General features: G+C 37.7%; 1 protein-coding gene across 1 annotated transcript in view; it reads left to right on the plus strand.

Moving 5' to 3' along the window:
* GTF2F2 (general transcription factor IIF subunit 2) overlaps positions 1 to 23,207 on the plus strand; it is a 79,048-nt gene that overhangs the window by 30,804 nt on the left and 25,037 nt on the right. Inside the window, exon 6 of the mRNA XM_036386194.1 lies at positions 6,008 to 6,089. Coding sequence (XP_036242087.1) covers positions 6,008 to 6,089 — 82 coding nt within the window. The remainder of the gene's footprint in view (positions 1 to 6,007; positions 6,090 to 23,207) is intronic.

Raw genomic sequence — 23,207 nt, forward strand, 5'->3', positions numbered from 1 at the left:
AAGAATGATAAAATATCTGACTTGGGAATCACTCAGTTAAAAAGTAAGGGAGATTAATATTATGCAAATCAATGTATGGAGAGAAAATCGGTGGTGCTAATTTTTTTTTGCCCTTTTTTTAAAAATTAGAATTTGTTCAGCAAAGGAGGTGATGCTTTTTTCTGATAAATCCTTCAGTATGTTTCATTTGTCATTTTGTAGTAGAATATATACCACATTAGTTTCCCTATCATTCTATAGATAGCTATAGAGAACTTAACCTGCAAGCTTCAAACTGGCAAATGTTAAGCAGAAAATTGTCACTCAGGTGCTGCTGTGATTTGGTTCTTGGTCCAATTTTTTTCTAGTGAGTGATCCAGGAGATTGTTGCTGATGGTTTTGGAGATGATACACCTGAGATTACAGTCAGTAAGGTGATACATTGGTGATGCAGAACGATTTGAATAGTTGGTTAGGATAACATTTTATTATCACTAAATACAAAGTTTATATGCCCAGGAATACACTGTAGACAGAATTTGCAGTATTTATGTTTGCAGGAGGGTTAGGGCAGGGGTTCAGATCTATGTATAATAGGTCATTGACAGCTGAGCATGAGTTCTGTGCAGTGGTCAGTAAAACAAACATAGGATGTATCACTGGATGCCGAAATGAGGGAATGCCAAGTGAAAACCTGGAGAGCCTCTTCAGTAGTTGCATAGCTACCAGGGAAGGATGGTCTGAGAAGGACACCAGCTTCGAGGCAACAGAGGTGCCACAAAATGCCTTTGGTCTGTAAAAGCAGAGCTGAGGTCTAGTGAAGGTAGGGGCTGTTCCTTGTCCAGCCAACACATGCAAGAAGGCTGGGAAGCTGCACAGTGGTTTAAGTGAGCAGTGTGAGCTTACCAGGACTTTTGACTTAGATGCTGGTGTGCTGGTTTTGGCTGGGGTAGAGTTAACTCTCTTCACAGTGGCTGGTATGGGGCTGGGTTTTGGATTTGTTCTGAACACAGGGCTGATAACACAGGGATGTTTTTGTTAGTGCTGAGCAGGGATTACACAGAGCCAAGGTTTTTTCTGCTTCTTTTACTGACACTGGTGAGGAAGTTAGAGGTGCATGGGAGGTTGGGAAGAGACATAGCCAGGACAGGTGACCCAAACTGACCAAATGGATGTCCCAGAACATGTGACACCATGCACAGTATATTAAGTGGGGAAAGAAGGAGAAAGAGGGGGGACATTTGGAGTGGTGGCATTTGTCTTCCCAAGTAACTGTTGTATGTGGTACAGCCCTGTCTTTATCTTAGCCCATGAGTTTTCCAGCTTTTACCCTTCTGAGTCTCTCCCTGATCCTGAGTCTCTCCCTGATCCTGAGTCTCTCACTGATCCTGCAGTGAGTGGCTGCATGGGGTTTGTTTGCTGGCTGGGGTTAAACCATGACAGCTGGGAAACAACAGCCCATCTTCTAACAGCTGAAGAGCTGGAGGCACACATGCCCACAGCCTGGCCTTCCTGCACTCTCATCTCCTTTTTCCTGCTGCCTGAGAATCATGCATCCTGAGTGTGGTCTTCTTCTCCTTTTTTCCTTGGCACCACTCACAAGGCAGAGGAGTTGGTAAGCTCCAGAACCTGACCCACGTGCTGTCAAGTCTGGCTGTGAGAGACAATATCTCAGGAAAGACATACATGAACTGGACTTTCTCAGGCTAATAAAAATGATTAAGAAGCTGAAGAATTGGCATAATGGAAGGTTCAAGAAAACATGATTTATTTTTATTAGGCTTGATAAAGGTGAAGACTGTGTAAGTGCTTGGATGGACAGAAACGCTTTCCTAGCAGGCTCTTCAGCTTAGCAGTCAATGGTCCAACAAGACAATGGCTGGAAATAGAAGCTGAGTGCAGTCAGACTAGAGGATTGATACATTAAAATCTCCAAATCAGTCCATCTCTCTCTCTCTAAAAACTGCAACAAGCCAACCCCTATCAGACCATCTGCTGCACAATTCCAGTAAATTTCTCTCCTGCCTGTTTATTAACATTGGCTTAAATGTTTCTATCATATTCTGTTCTTTGAAAATGATTGTCAGCAGGATTTCAAGCTGGAATCTGTCTCGCCCAGCATATCTATCATCTCACTGAGACAATAGTTGAAATTACTTTATGAATTGGCACCAGGGCATTCAGGCAGGGAGGTCAGGATGAGCATGCATCTAGTGATGAACGTATGGGCTCTGTGGAAGAGCCTGTCTGGAGCTGCATTATGAGGGTACTTTGTACCTGCCAACACGTTGGGCATTTGAGAGTGTGAGGCTCTTGGGAAAATGTCTTATTTTCCCTTCTCATCACTGATCTCAGCTAGTCTTTCAGACCTATTTATTTATTTTCTTTGTACTATCTACTTTGAGTAGGTGTTTTTAACAGGGAAATACCAATTCCATGCCTTATTCATCCATTACCTCCTAGGCTGATGTGACTATGGAAATATCAAGGCAGATGTGTAGCATTTTGGATATCTTTTCATTGCATCTTTCATCCTGCAACAGTTGAAGACAGACCCAAGTATCTGAATTTGAGTTTGGTCAATGAGGTCTAAGTAGGCTACAAAGGGAATAAAAACTGTGTTCTCTCACTGCAGTCTCGTATCTGGAGGTTTGCCTGTATCTTTGTGTATTCTGCTAGACTCAAAGGTTGTGTTAAAATTCCAAAGAGGGTCCAAGGAAAGTGGGACATAAGCCTTGGTGTTTGGACAGTGAATGCTCTTAGACAGCAGACAACCTTAGCTGCAAGGTGATGTTTGGGAGACTATGCACAGCCTTGTACATTAAGTGATTGGAACATTTTGTCTGGATTTGACAGCAAAAGTCAAATCTGGATCAGTGGCAATGAAAAGAGGGTATTGGCCAAGGCATCAAAGATGAGATACCAGAGAACTTGTGAATTCCCTAGCCCTGACAGTGTTAAAGGACAGTTTGGATGGGGCTTTGTGCGACCTGGTCTAGTGGAAGGTATTCCTGACCATGACAGGGGGGTTGGAACGGACTGATTTTTAAGGCCCTTTTTAACCCAAACTATTATGTGATTCTGTGGTCATGTTAAGGATAAACATGTTTAATTGGCATGTTCATTTTCTAAATAGTTACTGGGTAGGAACTCTCTGCTTTACTGATCCTGATCCTTGAAACTTAAAAATAATTTGAAAATTGTGCAAGTGCAGGGAGATTGACAGTGACATGTCAGTGAGTGTTCAGGCAGCTGGGTTAGATGGTTCAGATGAATATAGGTTAACTAGCCTTGAAACCTGTACCATAGAAGTGAGCAGAAAAATTGTTATGGCGCTCAAGAGGTATCTAAGATTGGAAATGTAATGAATCCTAGCAAACATGCTTTATGTAAAGTTTTTCTGGTCCAATAAACCTAATTTTATTTGTTTTGAAGATTATGAGTTTAAAGTAACAGCACATTTGCAGCCTGCTTAGCATTTCCTATTGCACATAGTCTAGATCCTTGTGACATTCTGATTTATATTAAAAAAGAAACTAAAACAAGCACAGAACAAGATTAAAAACTATCTGACAATTATCAGAGAGGAATTATGAGTAGGAAGCCTCTTGAGTTGTAGTTTGAAGGGCTTACTCCAGGATTAGCAAGGACAACAGTGGTGAGAATCACTGCTTATAAAATGTGTTGTCATTGACACAAATGCAGGTCGGACAGTGAGTAACTATGACAGGACTGTCATAGTGTGACTGGGATTCCTTAATTGACAGAATCTGTTTTAAAGACAATGTGTTTTTACCAAACCAAAGGCAATTATACACCTAGGCAATGCAGAGCCCATAGATAAAATGTGAGGCTTAGAGAAGACTCAGAATATTTGTGTAGTAATATAATAGCCAGTTAGTAATATAATAGCCAGTTAGTAATATAATAGCCAAACCCCCAGAACTTGGTTTTTAGAGACAAATGATCTTAACTCAGTTTTAGCCATCTAAGCATGAAGCAGTCATGGGACACAGACACCATGTGTGCTCTCCTCCAAGAAAACCTACAAAAAAAACCCACTGGGAAATAATTTAATTCTAAAAGTGATGGGACCATTTTTTTCCTGACAGTCTCCCTTCCTCCCGCTCTCTGCTGAATTCATAGATTCTGAATAACATTCAAATGGCTTAAGTGAGGTGAGAGAAATTCCAGCTCCTGTGTCTGTTATTTTACTTCCATGTATAGTTTTCATAAAATCAGTTCAGTAGTATTATGTCTGGTTTCTGGTCTCTTTTATCTTAAAGCATCATTTCGAGATTGAAAAGGTGCAAATAAGAAATAAATAAGAAATCCCAGACTGATTTAAGTATGGCAGAAATGTCTTGTAATGAGATAATGCATGAGCTTAATTGATTCATTTATTGAAAAGGTGATTGAGAAGCAACTTGATAACGATTTGTAAGTACTTTCAAAGGGAGAAAACACCAGGTACTGAAAGACTCTTTAGCATAGTATAGAAAGTCATAAGAAGAACCAACTGCTAGAAGCTGAAGCCCAATTCTTATTAGAAATTAAGCAGCAATATTAGTACCACTTAAGCCACAAATAAGTTACTATGTTCTGTAAAGAAGAAAGACCATACAATTTTTCTGTCTGTGATACATAGGAAGTCAGGCAAATCTTCCAAGTTGTCTCTTTTGACCATTAAGCTGGGAATCCACAAAATCACAAGTGTTTTAAAACAAATTTTCTTCTATTTCATTCAAACCTATCTGAAAAAATATGGCTTTCATACTGCTTTCAAAGATTTAGTTTGAATCAATCCAATAAATTTTAGATTAAATAACTTAAAAATTCATGATGTCTAAGTAATTGTTTCTGGCATTTTTCAGGGAGAGCAGACTTAGATGTGTGGATGTAGTAATATTTCAGTCTATAAGATGATAGGAAATCCAGAGGTGTCTCAGATTGCCTTGTGTTACTTGGACATCAGTATTTCTAAGTGTTTCTGTCATCTTCTGTGACATTGCCAGCACAAGGTGACAATGACAGTGTAGTGCTCTTGGAAGGACATTTCAGTACTGAGAGCTAGTCAAGCCTTTAAAACTCATCCTTTCTTGTAATGCAAGGCTGTTCCAGAGGTGTTTGTTTAACCCAAATTGCACTGGCTATGCCCAAAACAGATGGATAAATTGACACGTGCCCCTCCCACATCCACACATCATACACTAGAACATCATAGTAGAAGTGAAGAAATTTGCCCACCATCACTTCTCTCTTCATTTCTACATTAAGTTGCTTTTAATTTTTGGGTTTACCTACCGTTATGGTGTAGGCTGGTACTGCTCTGTTAGTCATTGTTGCTTTAGGCAAAAGATGGTCACGTAGGGTAACAAAGTGACTTAGTGGTGAATGTACTGAGAGGAGTATTACCTAAATACATGTATGTGGTGTCCTAGATTACTGACTGAAAGCTTTTACTTCTTTTCCCTGACTGTTACCATCCTCTTGTATTATTACTTGTTTTGCATTGTGTTCCTTCAGTGTACTTTTTTAAAAAATTGTAACAAGAGGAAAATGTGGTACTATTTTCCTGAGTATAAGAGTAAAATTAGCTTTTGCTTTATCTTCCACTAATTTTGGATACTTTGATTATTGGATTCTCTTTGTAGATTATTTTTTTCACAGACACTGATTGTATTAATTGCCCATTTACAAAAAAGTTCCTAGATAATACTCTGAGTGCAACATCTAGAGAAAGGAGTTACAATCTCTTATTTAAAATTTGATCTCTGTGATTCATTCTTAATATGTAAAATATCTGAAGGCAAAACAAGGAAGTCTAGGGTATACCAGCTATGCAAACATGTTTTTCCTGCTTATTTCTTTGGTGTCTGAATAGCAGAGGTTTTAGAGCTTTATTTGAGAACTTAGAATTATGTTATATTTAGTAAATTCTTAATTAGTGAAAAATAATTCAAATGCTGACCATCTTGGTGGATCTTATTTTCATGTCCGGTTTTACTTCATTTTCTTTTCATTTTAGATAAACTTGCCTTGGAAGGAATAGTGGTGCAACGTGCTGAATGCAGACCTGCAGCTAGTGAAAATTATATGAAGCTGAAAAGGTAGGAGTCCTTCATAACAAATGAGATGTCATATCTGACTTTGGTGCTTTTATTATTGCCTTACTAGGGAAGGGTGATTTCAGTATTGTCCTGGTCTTACACCAGATCTACACAGAATCAGAACTGATCTTGCTTTTGGGGTGCATTTACTGTAGGGAGGGAGTGAAGGCTGCTGTGGGCGTTGTATCTCCCTCTGGTTTTGTCTGGTGGGATGATGCAGACTTCTGCATCCATTCATATTCAAATCTCTTACTAGAGCACATGTACCTTTTCATATCTGAACATATGACTGTATTCAAATATGATTCAAGCTGAATTTCCTGAGACTTAAGGGATTACATCGGTCTGCTTGGGGTGCACTTCTTGAGTGTGGGTTTCTGTGGATCACCCAAGTTTAATTCCACTTTACACTGTGCCATGCTAGACAAAAAGGATCTCTGAAAAGACACTTAAAATGTCCAAAATAGGAAAGAGTTTCTGGAGAAGTGCTGGACCTAAACTGGCATGGTTCTTAAAAAAGGTAGTGACTGAAAATGCTAGAAGTAGCATGGAAACCACAACACACACATTTAACAGGATCATTTAGTGACTTCTGAAAATTTAAGCAAATTTTCTGGAATTTACCATGTGATTCATATATCTTATGGGTAATTAACTTGATGATGTTCTCTAGTAATCAGATTTGGGATTGAATTGTGCCTTATGTTAAGTCCATCTTTATATATTTTAAGTATGTGGGTTTTCATTGAATCACCTTTTTGTACTGTGAGTTTGTTGTAAATAGAGAAATTTAAAGCAGGAAATTTCAGGAAGAGAATTGTCTGTGACTGGTTTTAAAATTGTCAAAAGAAACATACAATGCAAAGTAATGTTATAGAAAAGGACTCATTTCAATCTGGCAATTTTAAATGTACATGAATATAGAATGTAAGATGTATTTGCTTCATACTTGTTCTAATCACAGGTTTCCTGATCCAAGTGCTTTTTTTGCATTTTGTACACAGTTGATCAGATAAGCTTCTTCTGCTAAGGGCACAGAAGGAGACCAAAACAGAACTGATAGCTTTAATTAAGTACTACTCAAACTTTGAATTTTTCAGCATTCTGCTTTCTGTCACGCATGCATGGATGCAGCCCCTCCTGGTATTCGGTTTTGTCATGTTCTACTCCTATAGGAGCAACAGAAGTACAAACACAAAAGCACATTTTGTCTTTGAAAACATTGGCAGGTGAAAACAATGGACCATTGTTTTTTCCTTCCTCTAGAAAAATTGTCAGGCTGTTTATTCCTACTTTCTAACTTCACATGTTGTTAAAGATTTTTTGCCTTCTACCAAGAAGTTAAAAAAAATAGTCTGATCTGCTGAGAATCAGCATGAGATTTAGCACATCTAACAGTCACAGCCTCAGAAGGAATTGGTTTATATCCAAATACTGTATCTGGTATTTGAGTAGTAGGATCTAACTTTACACTCCCTTTATGCTCTCCCACCCTGAACATGCTATAGTCTGTACATAAAAAATGGTGACAGGATTAAAGATAAAGCACATACATTATGGAGCTGTGTTATATTAAACCATTTTGTTCATTTTTCTATTTACTGTTGTGCTTTATATGAGACAGACTCTTCAAAGATGGATTTTATAATATTGATAAAACAGCAAGTCTATTGTGTAGGCTTTGAGTGCTATAATACTAAGTTGAGTTGGGAAGGAAGTAAAATTAAAAGATAAATGCAAATGTTTAAGATCTAGAAAATGGAGCTGCTGACTCTCAAAATCTGTAATCACTTTTTTCTGAGAGCTGGCAGTAACCAGAAAGGATGATATACTTCCTGGTATTAAATGCAGATAGGAATCCTGTCTATTTTGCCGTCTGCATCTGGGTTGAGGAGATCAGCTAATGGATGCCTGGCGTGGCATTGGTCTCCTTGCTGCTCTGTAGAGTTTCAGCATGAGGATGAAGCAATGGTCTTGTGATGGGCCTGCTGGCAGTTAAGTGGGAGATAGCATGACGTGTGGGTTTAAGGATGGATGATGAAACTACAGTGACTGGTGACATGTGTGAGTGAAAATGTTAACAAACGTAGTAGTTGGGAGGGTTTCCCCCCTGCTTTTGATTTGATTACAGAAAGGATGGAGGTGGCTGATGTTCACAACACGTTGAATACAAGGTACAAATGTGTGTCTAGGGATAGCTACTCCCTAACTAAGGTAAAACAGAGGCCGTGTGACCTTCACTTGGTAATCCATTTTGCAAGTTTTGTTGTCGGCAGTTTTATTTAATTTTTTCAGTTTTCCTGAATTTCACATTCTAGAAGAGGGACAAATACCATGAAACTCCCACTATCCTGCACTAGTAAAGCTTTCTGCTATTGAAATTCTTGCAAAATTTGATTAGCAGTGTATTTCTTCATAGCACCTTAATGATTGGTTTTACATTTGCTGTTATTGAGGCTAGCTGGAAAATAATATATGTGGTTTCCAAGCACCTGTCATGATTTCTGTCTTGTGGGAGTGGATCTTATGATCCCATTTAAAAATATTTGGACTGTGTGGGGAAAAAAGTAGGCAGACCATTCCTAACTGCTGTCAGCTTTGCTGTGCAGTGTCACAGAAGATGCTGTGCCTACACTACTGTACAGTAGTTCCCTTCTTTCCCCATGGAGCCCAGTCAGACAGTGGGGGCACATGTGAACTGTGGTAGCAGTGCGTGTGTCACAGGTGGGGGTCACACACATGGCTCACTGTGCAGCACACTCTGTATTTGCACCAGGCTTGTGCCCCGCCATTCATGCCATCCAAGCCTTTCCCTTCTGTCAGGCTGCCTTAGGCAGGCTCCACATCCTCCCTAGCCTGTCCCACACACACCAGACTATTTTCTTACTGTAGTCAGCTTTCCACCATGAAGATACATTGTCTGTGCCTTAATTTTGTCTTTCTGAGGCTTAAGAGATTTTAATTTTGTGATTCCAATGTTTAAGCACTTTGGATTAATGACTACTCTAAAGAGAGAGATCTTCCAAGGTGCTTGTCTGCACTGGCAAACATGGAGCACAGGAAGAGAGGAGTTCCCCAGACATTCAGGATCACTTTAGGGTCCAGATGACTTGAGAGAGATGAGAATACGATTTTGATACTTCTAAGGAGTGTTTGCTGTTCACAAAAGAGGGAAATTGGAGAGCTGCGGTTGTGCAGGGGAAAAAAAAAAGAGTCATAAAACATTCCTTTCTTTTTTTTTAATACACTTTCTAGCATATTAATTATATTATTTGTGGAAACTGATACTTTCTTAAATTTTGGGAGAGACCATTGATCTGATCACTGTATCTCAGTTTCCTTTTTGTAAATGCCTGGAGACAGAGGATAAAAACGTAGAATTTGCTGGCTGACTTACGATTCTTCTTTTGTTTTACCTTAAAATGGCTTCCTTACAGTATTGTATGAAATTTGCCTTCTTTCTGTATTTTAAATATCATCATCCCAAATCAGTATCATTGTAGCCATTGTAGCCAATATCATTGTAGCCATTTCAGATTCTTTCTGCCACGTTACCTGTTTCTATCCTTGCACTAGTCCTCACGTCTGTTCTCTTCATCCCTCCAATTGTAGTAAACTCCCTTCTTCCCCAAATCTTTCTCAGTTCCCCTCTCCCATTTCTGCTTCTCCGTTTCCTCATAGAAAATATTTTCAAAAGTATTTAGACCACATCAGTATCTTATACATTTCATTTTAAGGTGAAGTTAAGAAGAAAAAAATCTCTGAGAGCGACTTCTGCAAATCTCCGATTCAGACTGATGTGCTCCAAGTTGAGTAGTTACAGAAAGGTCTCTAGGACTGTTCAGGTCCTCTGCACTGGGGTGGCTGGGCAGCAGTTCTCAGAGGAGGTTTTGAAGGCACATGTGAAGTGCAGCTCAAGCAGTTGATGAATTGTGTGATGTGTTTGTTTGCACTTCTGCAACAGTGGAGAAAGTCAGGCAAAAAAGGATGAATTCAGTGCCCTTGTTTCATTCTCAAATGTGATGCTGAAATGCTGGTCACCTTTCATAATGGCTTTTGGAAAACTCTGGTTTGACTATACCTAACCTGAATTACTGAAGTCTCACAAACCATACACCAAGTGAAGAAAGAGGAGGAGTCCTAGGATTACCAAAAGCCTAGAAGAGCCAACATTTAACACTGCAACAAGGGTTGTAATCCCTATAGCTCTCTTAAGTAATTTAAAAATATGTCTTGAAGTGTCATTAGTGAAAATAGTGGTTGCCAATATGACAGCTTGTAACAAGGCTGCAAGAATTTTGTGTATCTTCTTGCTTTTTCTTGTAAGAGTTTTCTATAGAGAATATAATGAAAGTCCTTATAAAAGCTGCTGGAAGAAATGTGCATAATAGACTTTTAGGAGTAATGGGTTGTAAAACATTCTAGAATAATGAACTTCCACATTTGAAAAGTCATATTTCTTTACAACCATATTATTGAGGCCTCTTGAAGTCCTGAAGCTTCGTGTTCTAGGTCAAATAAGTGGAATTAAATTAATGCAGATGAGATGCTCACTTTTTCTGAAAAGTACTGAGAGAGTATTGACTGACTGACAGTTCAGTATATTGCTGAAAATGAACATTATGCCAGGAGTTTGGGGTTTTTTTTTTGGTTGGGGTTGTTTAGGGTTTTTTCCTTTTTTTCCGCCCCACAAATATTTCCCACTAGCAGAAGAAAATGAGTCATTTGACCAGCATGCCACTTCCTTATATTCTTGTCAATATGCTTAGTTGGCTATGAATTCCTTTCCAAAATACATAAGTATGCATACTTCTGAGCATTTTCCACAAAGGCTGACGTGCTGCACAAATGCTGCTCAGTTTGTTTGAGGTGGGAAGCCAATTTTATGCAGGGCTGAGATTGCATCTGCCTGTCAGTCAATGCAACCTTGATTTTTCAAGTATCAAAGATCAGATTCTCTGGCTTGAGGTAAGATTCAGCATAGTAAGAAAACACATTCCTAGGGTGTTTTAAGTTACTCATCAAGTACAAAAAAAAAATATTTTTTTCATATGATAGAGTATTTCTAATCACAGTTTTTCCTGAAGAGTTATGTGCACTTTGTAAAAAATACATGTTAATCATGTTCATGTAGGTTAAGCTGTACTGTTAAGATATGTATTTAATATGATTCTTGTATTCCTGGGCACCCACCAGTTTTTAAAAAATCAAGCAAATAACACTCTAATTGTGAACAAATGGACTGCAAAGTAACAGACACACTTCAGTATGTGTGTCCATTTTCATCCATTTTTCACATATTTTTACCGGAGTAGTGGAGAGAAGCAAGTAAAGTAAGTGAGATGAGCTCAGCAACTCAGAGAAGTGGTTTTTCCCCATTTCAGTGGTCAGGAGTATTGGTTTTGTTTGTTTCCTATATATTTATTTGTGATCTTAGACTCTTTTCACTGTCCCTTGTCCTTTTCATTTTGTCTGTTATTTTTTGTTGTTTTTACAAGTGGTGTTCTGAGACTGGATTTTAATAGGCCTTTTATATTACCATGCTTTTTTGTTCAGTGATATGAAAAAGGTTGTAATTTTGGTCATTGCTTCCAGCCATTATAATGATACTAATAAATAAAGCATAGCCTACTGTTGGTAATGCAGCAGGTATTTTATTGTGTTTCTCTTAAATCTGCAGCTGGATGCAGAAGGTTAATATGTTCTTTCTACTCCATTGTACTCTTCAGCTTCTTGTAGCCAAGTGTATTCAGGCCAATCTGAGGGGGGTTGGGCAGGGGGGAAGAGGCATAAAAGTTTTTTTTTTTAATACACTTTTTAGCATATAAATTATATTGGTTATGGAAACTGATACTTTCTTAAATTTTGGGAGATACCATTGATCTGGTCACTGGATCTCAGTTTCCTTTTTTTTTGTAAAAGTCTGGGGACAGAATAAAAAAAGTAGGCTTTGCAGGCTGACTTACGATTCTTCTTTTGTTTTATCCTAAAATGGCTTCATTAGAGCATGACCTGAGATTTGCCTTCTTTCTGTTTTTTAAGTATCATAATTTCCAGGTGAGAGTCACAGAATCACAGAATGGTTGAGGTGGGAAGGGACCTCTGGAAGTCATCTGGTCCAAACACTCCTGCTCAGTCAGAGCCACCTAGAGCTGGTTGCCCAAGATTGTGTCCAGATTCCTCTGCATTTCTCTGGAACTGAAATAGCTTCTGAATAGAGAGCATAGTGAATGTATTCTGTGCCTTTTTAGAAAGGTATGTTGTTGATAGAAGCCTAGCATGAAGGTCATTTTCAGAAAGAGGAGAGATGCTTTGGGATGAATATTTAAGAGTTTATGGCAAATACTCCATGAATTTTTCCTTATACCTTGGGGAAGGAAATCAATTGTTGTAATTGGAGAGTTCTCATTGCTCTGGGTTTTTTATTTTGACATAAAGTTCATGAAACAGAGGCATTGCATTTAAGAACATATCTAGTTTGCCTTTATGGTAATTAGCAAAATAGCATCCATTTCCTTTCTATCTGCTGAAAGCAGAGGCTTTCAGGCTAAAAATAGTCACCCTGGAGTATGTTCAGGCTTCAGTCGTAGCCAGCTTCTTCAGGCTGGAAAAAAGCCTCACTCAGTACCAGTGCTCAGCACCAGAAGTTCTGGATATTTATAATTCTAGTAAACCTTAATGTCTAGTAAACCTATAATGGATATTTATAATTCTAGTAAACCTTAAACTGATTCCTTCTCTTGAAACCAGAATCCTTGGTGTTGTACAATGCTGGAGGTCCTTTAACCAGGGCAACAATAATTGCAGAGATATCTCTGCTGCTAAGGTGCTTTCCAGATTTCAGTGAGGGACTTGTTTAGTATGTAGGAACATACTTTCTCTTCCTAGGGTAGCACATTCCTTTTCATCCTCTTTTCCATCTGTAATATGAAAGTCACACTATAGTGGGTGAAAATCTGAGAGTTCAGTTTTAACTACCATGACTGATCTGGTGTTACTGATGTAAATAAAAAAGCTCATTTCTTCGTTGGTGTCAGCATTTTCTCTGTTGCAGAGCTCACTGAAGCTCACGGACCTCTTACTGGCCACCGTTCCAAATGCTGTAGTCATGTTGAGTACTGCCAGTGTTCTGGGTTCTGCAAAACTGCTTTGGCAACTACCAGCCTGACAAGCTCAATTTTTCACAATATGTAGAATGTCAGCACCATACCACATCTTCTATTTTTAAGCTGCTTTGTTCACATACTATTTATGATATTTGGAGTTTGTAACAGATCAGTAGACTGGTATTGTCTAACAGTTCCCTGCTGCAAAAGAGCTCCAAAAATTCTACGGTATCATTGAGTACCAAAAGCTACCTGGTGCAGAATCAAAGATTAAAATCATTAGGTGGCAAGTTCTGTTGCTGATGTATTGATTTCCTGGCTTATCAAAACATTTCTGAAATTTATGAAGCTACAGGAAGGCGCTGAGACAGTGGTCTGAAAGGTAGCAGGGTGCACGTGTCCCTCCAAATAGCAGCTGTTACTTGGGATGTCACCAAGTTAAAGGAAATTCATAGATGACAGACTGTCCATCCTCTGGTTTCTGGTCTTTTCTTAAAGGAATGTCTGTCTGTAGGATTCCAGTGCTTATCAAACTGGGTTATCTTGGGATAAGTGGGTGATTTAATTCCTGAAGAAATGGCAACATTCCAGTGGAAGTTTAAGTCCCAAAGTGCCATAGGACCAGGTACAATGGAGCAAAGTTGTGGAGGTACCTCCTGTGCTCCTTAAAGGCTGTGTGGGTGGAAAAGATGCCAGCTTTGGAAATTATTTACAACATTGCACAGATATTAATACAAGATACTGAAGCACTGCAACAATCAGTTAGTACGCAGGCACGATCCTGAAATGTTTTTCAGTAGGGAGGAAATTGTGCAGCCACCTGCTAATGCTTGAGTCTGGGATGTTTTTAAAAAGGCTTTGGAGTTGAATTCAAATTAATGCCATAAAATGGAAAAGTGCAGTAAATTACTTCCTTTTGCTTTAAGTGAGAGATATAATGTAAAATTCTTTCAAATCTGCTCATCTAGTCTAGTTAAACTCACTTTATTTCTCTTGAATCATCTGGATAGAAAAAATGAGATTGCCAGTATCAAAGGCCAACAAATTATACTTAAACTGCAAATACAGCGAAGGAACTTTAAAATCATAGGAGGCTTATTTACACTTCAGATCAAATGCAAATAATTTTCAGTAATATTTTTCACAAAAGCTCTTCTATAGACTGTTACTTCCCACAGCTTGAAAGAAGCAGAAATTAATACAAAGGGCCCCTACCTGAAATATTTCTTATGTACATTAATGTGAATACACAAATTTAACAATTTCATATAAAAACAATGGCTCACAAAGTCCTTGTTCTTTCCATGCCTTCATTTAAATACAGATATGTCTGCTTATGGCCTTAAGAAAAACATATGCTGCCATTTTCAGTTACCATTGCAAGACTGCATAATTGTGAGAGAATGAGGTGGTTTCTCTTTGAAATGGTATTTTATCAACAGAATATGATTTAAATGTCAGTTATAGTGATGTGTAAGTCCTGAAAGTTTTCCTTTCTGTCAAGTCTACATTGAGTTTGAAATTTTCAAACTGCTTTGTGTTTTTTAATGGAAAATATTTTTAACTGAACCTTGTATACAATAATTGCACCATTCCTGAGGTCTGTTACGATGTTTTTGCTAGACTATTGCCTCATTTGTTTGTAGTCAGTAGATTTGCCTGGAATTTAATCATTGTCATTTTGGTATCTGTGATACTTCACTGAAAATTTTGCACTGTGCACTAAGCCATTACCACCATTAGGACTCAACACAAATGCCTCTGCACTAGTAGAAAGAGTATTACAGCTCGAATCTGGCTGTATGTTTGTTGAATAGTAGAGTGAAACTGTTACAAGGCTGATGTGTTTTATCCATACCTGAGATTGAAATGAGAAGTTTTTTCTGAGCTAAGCTTGTACCTTGAATGTTGTGATGACCCTAACAGGGAAGCATGAGGAGTGCTCATGGACTCTACTGCTTAGTTCCTCTCCTGCTGGCCCTGGCAGAAAGCTGGAACTGAGGCAGCTTTGTGACAATTACCAGTGATCATTAAGGTTTAGGGTCAATGCTACTTTAGTTTATAATTTTGTATTAGTTTCTTCTGTAGAACACATAAATGTATGATAATATGCATATTCTGCACCTGAGGCAGGGCAATCCCCGATATCAGTGCAAACCAGGTGATTGGGAGCAGTCTGGTAGAGAAGGACTCTGGAATATTGGTATGAAAAATTGGACTTGAGCTGGCAATGTGGGCTCACAGCCCAGAAAGCCTCTCACACAGGAGTTGTAAAGATCTGTTTCTGCCTTGAAGTGCCATGTTCCAGGTGACTGCTCTGTGCTTTCCCAGTGCCTCACAAGAAGACTGAAATATTCAAACCCAAAGTTAAAATGGATAGTGCATCACCTGAGAGTTGTCAGCTTCTCCTGTTTCAAGTTTGAAAGCAAGGTATAGCATAAAGTAGTGAAACTTAGAAAAATTATATGCTGCTACTTGAAATGAAAGTTTCCAACAGAGTGTAATTAGTATAGCAAAGCCACTAAATGGAAATGATTAAAAAATTCTCTCATCTTCATCCCAGTTTCTGACATACCTCAAGGCTGATTATGTTCTGCACTAAAAGTGGCTCTGCATGCCTGAATTAATATCCTATTGATATCCAAACATTTCATGTTGGTAGGTATTGATATATGTTACCTGCTCTATCAAAATTATTTAATTTTCTTTTCTTTGGGATCCATTTTCTCTGCTAGAGTGTTGTAACGTAAGCTACCTAAAGCCATTTCTAGTTGAGCCATCTCTGAACAGTTTAGAAACCATGGTGTGCACAGACCAGAACTTAGGTTTTAGAAGATGGAGAGGGACAATAGTGAAACCTGTAGCAGCAGACTGATTGGATTTGGGGTGTTTTGGAGGACAGACTGACTTTTTTTTTTCCATTGATCACTGTATGTGTCTTCTTTTATCCCCTACCTTCTCTTCCCTCATCCAGAGTACTTTTCTCACTCAAATGTTAGGTGTGCTGGATGCTTCTGGTGTTGTCAAGCTCTCAAATACTTGCTGGTAGAAGTTTAGGATGTCCCTTTCTGACTAAGGTGAAGTTGCAGGTTTATCGCGGAGTTATCTTCAGCAGCAGTTTTAAAATATAAAGAAATTTAAATCTGTGCTCAACTCATACAGTGTGTTCTATTGATAATTTATGTTTGATTTTCCAAATGCCAAAGATTGCAAACCTCCTGTCTTATTAATGTATTAGTCCATCCTGAGAGACAGTTCTGAGAATGAATTGTGCAATTCCAAAAATACCTACCAAAAATTAACAGGTACAGCACCATCTTGCAGGTCTTGGGCACACTGAAACAGTAACTGAGGAAAGTGTGAGCTGACTGGGTCCTAACCAAAGTTAATGGCAATGAAGTCTGTGTGTTAGGTCTTTGAACAGGTCATTTTTTCTCAGGGATATCTGACTAACCTCTTTCTTAATGATAGTGGCAGAATCAGGAGGAGCTGTACCCTGTGACTTGTAATATAAATTTGAATTACTGCCTTGCTGTTCCCTCAGATTATGTGTGTGTTCTTGAGTGCTGACCGACACCTTGCCAAGGAGGAAGATAAAGAAGAAATAGTCATGAATTAGACAAAGAAGCAGCTCACCAAAGAGCTTTCCTCTGTTCCTTCTGCTCTTGGTTGTATTCAGCTCTGAGGCTTTGTGCTGCATTCCCAGCAATAGGCATGGGGAAATTAGGGATTCACAGGGTTCATTTCTATTTATAACATAAAGTTCTGACTTCATGATTCCAGTCTGCAGACAGCAGAGATACACAGGCTTCTGTCCTTCTTCAGAACTGGTTGAACAGTGTTATCTCAAGTTAGAGTCAGTCAGGAACGTGACAACACTTTTAAGGTGAGGCATCTAAGTATAAAAAAATGGCTTAGCACAAATCCTTCACTTCCCATAAACTCAGGCACTTACTAACCCTTAGACCATCATGACTGTGACAATGCAACCACTTCAGATCTAAAACAATAAGGAGATGAAAAAAATTCTTTCAAAATGGTTCAGATTTTTATAAAGGTCTTTAATTTGGCTTAGAAGTAATGAGATGTGCATTCTGTCTGCTAAGCTTATTTTTGAAAGTTCTTGTGTCATATCTGAAAAGATGCTAGCTCTCCAGCAGTGTTAACTATAGCTGTTTCTGAGGTTAAAGAAAGCCCTGTGCTCAAAACCTGTTGCAAGGTTCAATACTGTCTGTATCACAGTTCATTCAATTTTTTTTCTAATTGAAAAACAGACAGGAAGAACAGGAACACAAAAATATCCATGGCCAGATTTCTTTTTGTAAAAAAAAAGAGAAGAAAATCCCTGCATTCTGGGATATATTCTGAATTGTGAAGTCATCTTGAAAGAGAAATTTCACTGTATGTGAGTGTAGGTGGGAGTAGAAAAATATGTTATAAAAATAGCAGACTACGTGGAAATTAACACCAATATGTGGATGCATACCTGGAGATGTTAAACTATAATATCTGAGAGAGAATTACCTTTTAGATCTATATTTATATAATACATTTCAAACAAAAATTAAAAAACTCAAACCACCTGTATATCATTTTCAAATTACATTTCAAATACTTTCTTTATTTTGAATTCTAATTTCAACTCAGACATTGGCTTCTGTTTTGATTTTTGGGAACTGCCTAGAAAAAAGTCATGATAATTTTAACTATTCTGGCTCATGTTGACGAAGAACTTTTTAACAAAGTCCATGAAAACTAAATACTCTTTCTCTGAAGTGAAATTCAGGGAATAAGTACTACATCCTGAAAGTATGAAACTATGATCGAAATGCTTAGAACAGTAAGAAATCAGAAAAGGCTCAAAAAAGACTTAATAAGATATTAATTGATCAAAACTATGATTTTCAAAACAAGATAATGTTTTTGTAGGGTCTCATGAAGCACATCCATAGCTACAGCAAACAGATTTTTTTCATATGCCATATTTATGGTATCGGAAGCAAAGGATATATTTTGTAGATTGATAAAACATAGAACTTCATGAGGTTAATTTGTACTGTATAAAATAAACTCCCTTCTAAATCAGTATGGTTAAGCAACTGGGAAAACCACTGATACTTATATTGGAGCACTGTTTTTTTATTCTCTTACTGTACCTAATGTTGTCAGAAAAACACGCTTCAGATATGCTCTTAAGTATCATTTGGTTTTGTTATTATCAGCAGAAAGCAGAAGCAGCATATGTCTATGCGAATGCAATTTATGATAAAATACACCTAATTAAATCTCTTGAGGATTTATATTCACACATGCTGTGAAACTGAATCTGTTTTAAATTTCTAACTGTGCACCTAAATCTCAATTCCTGGTCTTTATACCACAAATTTAAACTAACATGAAATGCACTTTATTACTGCCAAATCGACCATGAGAGGTACTCAGGGCAACTTGGAGAGAAACACCTACAGTGTAGTTATGCTGCCACATATTAGAGTAGGAGTAATGGTGTAGGTTTTATAAATTGATGCCTAAATCAGCCAACTGGAGTAGATTATTAAAGCTGTTTTTATTGCTATTTCTTCTTTTAACTCTTTTTAGCCTATTTTCTTATTAGAAGATGAATACCTCCTATAGTATCCACTCTAGGGGTAAAAAGTGCTTCCCACAATTTGTGGGATCTTGGCAAGGACAAAGCTAGCAAATAGATATGTCAGATTTAAGACATTTCATTGCAGTTTTACACTGTATTTTTCCCTCTTCTCTATCCTGTACTCTTAGGTTTGCATATTCTGGTACAGAAAGAATTATCAGTTAATTCATCCTTTTGCTGCTTTAAAAAATAAAAAAACTAACTTTGAATGTCACTTGGATATTAGTTTGTACTCTGTGGAGGTGGTTTATTATGTAGCATTTAGATTTTTTTAATTATTTCATTAAGCTGTATGTAAGTGAAATGCTAGGTGAGTAAATGATAGATGTTAGCCACAGTGAGTATATAGGTTTTTGTTCCTGACAGGCCTAAGAGCCAATACTTATGGAAAGTGAGCTATTGTTTTGTGTATTCAGTGAAGTATATTAGCTGATACACAGTCTGTGTTTATGTTAAGAAATTTGGCAGAACATAGATTGGAATATGGCAGTTATTTGTTTAATTGCCTTATAGCCTCTTAAAAATCTAAGAAGTTGTTTTCTGTTACACACTACTTTGTGTTTATATGTGTGCATAGTACAGCTGAAAGAAATACTTCACTTCCTTCATTACCTAAGCATAGCATTTGTGGAAGTCTTGAATCTGACTAAACAGAGGACAGTAAATAGCATTGTACTTCTGTCATCTGTGTATATAATGAGACTTCAGCTGTATGAAGGAAAGTAAGGCTTCTAAAGGCTGCTTGAAAAGCAGCTGCTTGGTCTAAACAAACACAGTCATTCATCTAAATTGATGAGAAAAGAACAAACAAATGATAAACTGATTTATTGTTACTATTTTCCAACAAAGATTTCAAACTGTAATTTCTTTTAATATAATTTTAAAAAATACTTCAAAATAATGTAAGGATGTACATGTAAATGTAAGGAATCACAGGTAAAGCATCACCAGCTTTAGTGAATCCAAGCTGTCATATTTTAACTGTAGATACACAAGTTAGGAAATAAAATGGCAGACGTACTTTATTTGTGGTTTTATTTCTCTTAAAGGGTCAGTAAATTCAAATGAGTTTATACACCTCAGGGACTTTCTGGTCTCCAAACATCTGGGTATGAGCCTGGAACATGGCCCTTGGAAACCATAACCTCCCTTATAGAGGAATAGAACCAAATGAAACGTATGTAATTAGTGGTGTGCTCCAATCTGTACATGGGAAGCTGTATGATTGGTGCTGTGTAAATGCTGCAGCAATGAACATGAGTAATGAAAATCAGGAATTGCCTAATAATGCATGAAGTAATTTGAAGCTTATGGGCAGATCCATTTCACAAGCTGATGAGTGAAGCACAAGTGTCCTATGTATCATCCAGAGAAGATGAAGAGTTATAAGCATATTTACCCACGTGTCACATGTGCCATTATTTTAATAAAAGAATAAACACATAATTCAAGTCTAGGATTTAGGAAATCTGGTGTGTTCAAAATAGAAATAATATTTGGTATCGATATCTAAAACTTGCTGAAACACAAATGCACAAGCTCTTACTAAGTTCAGAAGGATCAGCGTCTTTTTTGAAAGCAATGGAAGCATTGTGTTACATGGTCAGCTTTGTTGTTTGCCAAGGTCTTTTGATGTATTTCTGTGTCTGTATAAGTGACTGATGCACAAGGCATTTATTTTGCAATATTTAAAAGGCAGAATTCAAACAATGTTGTGAATTTGTGTCATGCTGCACTAACCAAGTAGTTACTAGGAGCTTTGAGGGCCTGGTCCCTAAATCCTATCAAATCGAGGAAGACTTCCATCAAGTGCAGCAGTTATTAAATCAGCCCATTAAAGGTGGTGTGGAATCCTATATGTTAGCTATGTTTTGTGATCATATAGTATTTGGTTTGCTTTTTCAATTCTTTTGTCCTTTTCTCATGGGTCTGCTTTTACTATGTAAGCAAAGATGATACTGCCATAATAGTGAGGGATTTTTCCCTGAAATAAAATGCAGTGTAGAGGCCACCCATTGTAGAGAGCACCCTGCAGTGCTTCCTTCAGAATGATTAAGTGTTGTTCTGTCCCCCAGATGCTCTTCAGATAACCTGGCTTCTCACACTGGTTGGACTGTTACATCTCTCTTTCATTAATCAGTATGAACACAAGCAATTGCCCTGGACTAAGTTAATGTCAGAATAAAATAAATTGAACCTGGCTTTCACTTCAGTTTTATGTGTGAATTGAAAGTCCCCTGTGAAAAGAATTGAGGCTAAAAAGAGTTATCTGCTCTGAGCTCTCAGGGACCAGGCAATCAATGCACCCTGCCTTTTTGCCTTCTATTAAGATAAACCAGTCACTTCATTTAGAGTATAGGTATCTTCCTTACTTTTAAAACATAATGTTTTGCTTTGGTTTTGTTCAGAATTTTTCTGAAGTTAAAGATTGTTGAAGTTTTTGCACAATGCAGAAGTACTTTTTGTTCATTGCAATATTAATAAAGAGAAAGGAAAATAATTTTTAGAGGATTTAAAAGCTCGATGACAAAATTATTCTTGTTCACATACAGCTTCTTGCCACAGCAAATAGGAGCCTTTTAGAAACAACTCCATCAAAGTAACTCAAGCTAAGCAGCTAGTAGCCCTTCTTCAAGGAAGATGACACTCTAGACATTAAAAAACTCAACAAAAAACCCATAAAATACCCCTCAAGATTACAAGAAAGAGATACTTGAATCCATCCACAGTTTCTATTCCTCATTGAATTATCCTTCATGATGCCCTATTTTGACTTCTGGGTGGAGATTAGAGTGCAATAGTGGTTTCATGATGTCCACCTACAAATGAAAGTGTGTTTATCTAAGAACGCCAATTAGACAAAATTCTATCTGATGTTCCTCTCCTAAGTGAAGTACAGAAGGTTAATATCTTAGGAAGGCTGTTAAAGGGCCTCTCCTTTATATTTTTTGGTTATTTTTTCCTCCCCGTTGTGCCTTTATTCCTTTTTGAAGAAATCCTTTTTTCTTTAGGTAATTATGACTTCTTGATTATTTAAAGAACTCTTCCAAAACCCTTCCAATTATCTGTCATGTGTTTCTGTCGACATTTTCATTCTTCATTTTCTCTAGCTTTAGGATGTGGGCCTATCTGAATGTCTTTATGGATGCATAGGGTTCCCTGCTTGAGGCTATCCTCATTAAGTCATGACTATGTTACTTCATTCTAAATGATACACTAACTCACTTTTTTTTTAAACTGCATTTTTATTCTTGTAGTTCTTTTCTATCATGTGTGTAAATAGCCAGCTTTGTCATGTATGTCGTTCTTGAAGAAGTAATTTAATTTCTCTGCAGTTTCATTGGCCAGCAGGAATAAATGTTTCACTTTTTCCTCCTTTGACTGGTTTTGGTTTAACTGTTTAGCTTGCATTTTATTCCAAAGTGGTACCTCTGTGTTTATTGACATGGTCATGGCATGGCCCACTGGGGTTTGTTAATACTCTCTGTAATATGCCTGTACCCAAGGGTCTTAAAAGGCTTTGCACTTTGAGTAGTCGATTTTATGCTGTGGTTTAGAGTGGGGAAATAGAGGTATGAAGAAGCTGACTAGGCCTGCTTTGGAAAGTGAGCTGATGGTGCTCTTCTGCATGTCCTGACAGAAATTCTGTGGCATGGTCACTTCCCAGTTTCAGACAAGTTTCATCTTATTTTCCTTTTTGTCTATATAGGTCCTATGAGATGCTTCTTCCCCTGCAAGACTCTGAAGTCAAAAACCTTTGTTTTGAAATAATACATACTCAACTCAGAAAGTCTTCTTTCAGTTTTCTTCTATATCTTAGACTTACTTCCAGATTAGGATTGCAGCAATATAATGCCTTTGTGTTTTTGTATTGGATCCCATCATTCTCTTAAGAGGTACCTTTGAGCAGAAGCTAATTAAATCTACACACATTTAGCATGACATTAATTTTTTTTTCTTTATCTGCAGCAGCTGTTTATGAAACATGATTACTGTCCCAGTAATTAATATTTCTCACGACCGTGAGAAAAAACCACAGCAGTGTCTGATGTGTTTTTCTTTTGGAGTCTTAATTGTATTGAGCTGGAGTGAGTGCTTGGCACATCCAAATCTTCAGTCCTGCATGGAGCTGTGCTTAGTGACACAGAGCAGGCTGTGGCTGCTCACTTTGGATACTGGCAGGAGGGCATGGCAGAGGGAATGCCTCACTCTGCTCAATGGAAAGAGGGAGTGCTTGTCTTCCCAGTTTTCCTGCTAAATCCAGCACACTCTGCTTGTCCTGTGATACACGTATCTCAAGGGTTGTCCTGGTGTTTAGCAGTCATCAATAAAGTTACTTTTTGGGAACCCATATGCACTTTT

This window comes from Molothrus ater, chromosome 2, assembly GCF_012460135.2.
Source record: "Molothrus ater isolate BHLD 08-10-18 breed brown headed cowbird chromosome 2, BPBGC_Mater_1.1, whole genome shotgun sequence".
In the NCBI taxonomy this organism is placed as follows: Eukaryota; Metazoa; Chordata; class Aves; order Passeriformes; family Icteridae; genus Molothrus; species Molothrus ater.